We start from the raw sequence: 4,304 nt of genomic DNA, 5'->3' as shown, positions 1-4,304 counted from the left end.
ATAGTATGTATTATGTTTCTGGCAAAAGAACGCTGTGGGAACCCATGGCAAAATGGTTATGTGCTCAGCTGCTAAACAGAAGGTTGGTGGTTCAAATCCACCAACTGCTCCAAGGGAGGAAGATGAGACAATTGGCTTCTGAAGAGACTTACAGGCTTGGAAACCCCAAGGGGATGTTCTACTTGTCCCATAGGGTCGCTATGAGTTGGAATCGATTCAACAGCAATGGGTGGGTATAGCATGGGGTGGGAATGAATGCTGATGGACAGTAAGGCACAGTGGTGGACAATATCCAATTTGCACTGAGTGTCAGCTGGAGAAAGACCCTGCCCTTTCTGCCCAAGCCTTTCTGATGCCTGGGAGGTATTCTTCCCCTCCAAGTCTAACAGCAGATCTCTCCCTGACAGGTGGGATTTGCCTTGAACATGATTAGCTTCGTGGGCATGGTCATCTCCCTGGTGTGCCTAGCCCTGGCCATCGCCACGTTCCTGCTGTGTCGTGCCGTCCTTCACCACACTACCTACGTTCACCTGCACCTCTGCGTGTCCCTGTTCCTGGCCAAGATTCTCTTCCTCACTGGTGACAAGACCAACAGTCAGGTCTCACACTCCACCTCCCACCAGTCTGCTAACCCCCATCCAATTCTCTAAGTGCTTGGTCCTGCCTCAGGGCCTTTGCACTCACTGCCCCCTTTGTCTATAATATTCTTCCCTTGGCTCTTCATCTGCTTGACTCCTTGTGATAATTCTCAGTCTAACATCATTAATCTTATCTAACGTGGTCCTTCCTACTGTTCCTTCCTGTGCCCGTAGTCAAGGAGCTCTGGTGGTGCAGCAGTTAAGCTCTTGGCTGCTAGCTGAAGGTTGGTGGCTCTAATCCACCTTATGGCTCTTCAGGACAAAGATCTGGTGATCTGCTCCCATAAAGAGGAAATCCTATGGGGAAGCTTTACCCGGTCACATGGGGTCACTAGGAGTCAGAATTGAGAACAAAGAGCAACATATCTCTGTGTATCCCCTAAAGCAGAGTGAGCAACCATTCAGTTTTCCCCAGACTCACGTGGTTTCTGAAAGACAACCATCCTGGGTCATTTTTGTCCCAGGCAAATGGGGATATTCCTTCCAAAGGAATAGTACCATGTTTGTGGAGAGAAAGAATGGTCATGTGTGAAGAATACCAGTCAAGGTAGGTCTTCCCATGTTCTTCCCACACTCCTGAGCCTGCTCCCTGGGGTGGTAGTGTTCTTAGGTGTCTTGGCGTCTGTTTCAACTCATAGTGACCCTATGTACAACAGAATGAAACAGTGCCCGGTCCAGCACCATCCTCACAAGTATTGTTTCATTTGAGCCCATTGTTGGAGGCACTGTTTAAATCCATCTTATTAGGGGTCTACCTCTGTTTCTCTGACCCTCCACTTTACCAAGCATGATGTCCTTCTCCAGGGACCGGCCCCTCCTGATAGTACATCCAAAGTGTGTGAGATCAAGTCTCATCATCCTCACTTCTAGCAGATTTGCCCAATGCAATACATCATTTGATTGCTTGACTGTTGCTTCCATGGTGTTGATTGTGGATCCAAGTAAAATGGAATCCCTGACAACTTCAAACTCCTCTCTCTTTATTGTGATGTTGTCTATCAGTCCAACAGTGCCTCCTTCCCTGGAGTGGGAGGGTAGCTGATGGGCTGAATGTCTATACTTCTCCTCTCCAGATTGGCTGTGCTATCATCGCTGGCATCTTGCACTACCTTTTCCTCGCCTGTTTCTTCTGGACGCTGGTGGAAGCCATGATCCTCTTCCTGATGGTCAGGAACCTGAAGGTGGTGAATTACTTCAGCTCTCAAAACATCAAGATGTTGTACCTCTGCGCCTTTGGCTACGGACTCCCTGGTCTGGTGGTGGTCATTTCTGCCAGTGTCCAGCCACAGGGTTATGGGACACATGATCAGTGAGTAATATCCCTTTCTTTGAAGACCTTCTACAGAGTTGATGATAATTATGTGAGCAAGACAAGAGCAAGAACAGTGATAGGAGTCGTAGTTACCATCTACTGAGCTCTGACTCTTTGTACCATTGGTGTTAGGTCTGTCATGCACAGAAGCATAGCTTGTGCACTGCACAAATCCAGGGGACACTATTGACTCTGAAATACAGGCAAATGGAAGGAGCCCTGGTGGCACAATGGTTAAAACACTCAGCTGATAACTGAAAGGTTGGAGGTTTGACCCCACCAGCCCATTGCAAAGGAGGAAGATGTGGCAGTCAGCTTCCATAAAGGTTTGCAGGTTTCCAAATCATATAAGGCAGTTCTATGCTGTCTTCATAGACTGGCTATGAGACAGAATGGACTCATCGGAGGTGACTTTTGGTTTTATAGGTGAATGAGGTCCTTGAGTAGCAGTTTGTAATGGACTACAAGCTCACCAGCTACTCATTGGAAACCCTATACAGGGTTGCTATGGGTCGGAACCGACTCAGTTGACACTTAACAACAACAAGAGCAACAACTAACTAAAAGTTAGTGATTGAAACCCATCAGCATGGACTACAGCAGGGGTGTGTGCATCCATCAATTACAGCCAAGGAGACTCTAAAGAGCGGTCTTATCCTGTGCCACAGGGGGCGCCAGGAGTTGGAATTAACTCACTAGCCAGGGCTAATCAGGAGTGACATTACAATGGAGACTTGAATGACGAAGGTTGTCAGTGGAGTGTTTGGGCTAGAGGGATATCGGATCAGAATGGTTTTGGATTGAGAACGAGCTTAACCTAAAACATTGGGTAAACATTTCAGACACACTCATCCCAGAAGAAGGTCTGAGAGAGAGTGCACTGTGGCCCAAAGGAAACCAAAATGTGACCTGTCCCATCCTTAGAATGATCTTGACTCATATTTCTACTATTAAAAATAATTTAATTTTTTAATTGAAACTATACAACACCATTGTTGGTTGGTAAGTGCCATCAAGTCCGTTCTAATTCATAATGACCCTGCATAGGGTTTCCAAGGAATAACTGGTGAGCTTGAACCACCGACCTTTTGATTCAAACTGACCTTGTGGTGCAGTGCGTTAACCTGCAGCGCTACACTAGGACTACAAGTCAACAACACTTACACGTACGATTCAGTGACTACATTCTTCAAACTGTGCAAACATTCTCAACTTCCAGTTCTGGCTTGTTCCTCCTCCATCCAGATACACCCTCCAAGTTTCACATCTAACCTTTCAATTTGCAGTGTCCGTTTGATACCATAGAGATCACTCTTAAAGGACTACAACATTCATTATGAGACAAGCAAAAACTGTTGATGGGTTTGAAGAAGACGGATTCTGAGTCTCACTTCCCAATATTCCCCATTAGTGATTCTGTTGGGGGACAAGTAACTAATTTGAGATCATGGCTTTGGATGAAGTGCTGATTCCTGTTTCTCTCTCTGCAGCTGCTGGCTGGATAGAAAGACAGGGTTCATCTGGAGTTTCATGGGGCCAATTGGTGTAATCATTATGGTAAGCAAACTGCTTGGTAGAGTGACCAAGAAGGGGAAACACCAGGGATCGGGAAGTGCCTTCAAAAGTTCTCCCTTTTGATTCTTGAGATTTCCAAGCTAAAGTGCAATTTCTTGTGATTTTTTTTTTTCTTACCAAAATGCAAATACCTTAAGAAGAGCTCTACCAGTCTCTCTAAGAGAGAAAAGGTAGAAAGAAATCCTTGTTAGCTTCATACTAACCTCATGTGATAGCGTAGCACTTGTTAGTAAGTGCTGGTTCCAATTCATAGCAACCCTGTATAGAGTTTCCAAGGTGCGGCTGGTGAGCTTGAACTTCTGACCTCGTGGTTCAAACCAACCTTGCAGTCCAGCACATTAACCAGGAATCCAAGTAGGACTACCCCATAGGGTTTTCTAGACTGTAATCTTTATGGAAGGAGATCACCAAGTCTTTCTCCCACAAAGCCCCAGGGTGCGTTCCAACAGCAGACCTTTTTAGACACCGTTTTCTCTCCCTTTCTCTCCTCTCTTCTCTACCCTTTTATCCTCACCCCCTTTATCCTCACCCCAATTTTCTCTCTTCTTCTTTTCTATTTTTACTTCATTAGGATTCTAATCCCAGGCCAAAAACGCTAGCTTGTTTCCTCCCTTTCCCAGGATTTCCTTTTCTAGCTGAACCTTCCATGGAGCACATGGTCCTAGTTTTATTTAGTGGCCTCCCCACCCTATGTAGAACCAAGGCTTTGCCCCCAACCCCATGTTGTTATTGTTAGGTGCCATTGAGTCAGGACCGACCCATAGCAACCTTATGCACAG

General features: G+C 46.0%; 1 protein-coding gene across 1 annotated transcript in view; it reads left to right on the top strand.

Moving 5' to 3' along the window:
• Nucleotides 1–4,304, top strand: part of EMR1 (egf-like module containing, mucin-like, hormone receptor-like 1) — a 203,113-nt gene that overhangs the window by 42,649 nt on the left and 156,160 nt on the right. Inside the window, 3 exon segments of the mRNA XM_006869008.1 lie at nucleotides 408–599; nucleotides 1,712–1,947; nucleotides 3,441–3,507. Coding sequence (XP_006869070.1) covers nucleotides 408–599; nucleotides 1,712–1,947; nucleotides 3,441–3,507 — 495 coding nt within the window.

This window comes from Chrysochloris asiatica, unplaced genomic scaffold (assembly GCF_000296735.1).
Source record: "Chrysochloris asiatica unplaced genomic scaffold, ChrAsi1.0 scaffold00125, whole genome shotgun sequence".
NCBI lineage: Eukaryota > Metazoa > Chordata > Mammalia > Afrosoricida > Chrysochloridae > Chrysochloris > Chrysochloris asiatica.
This window is presented reverse-complemented; position numbering and strand designations above follow the sequence as displayed.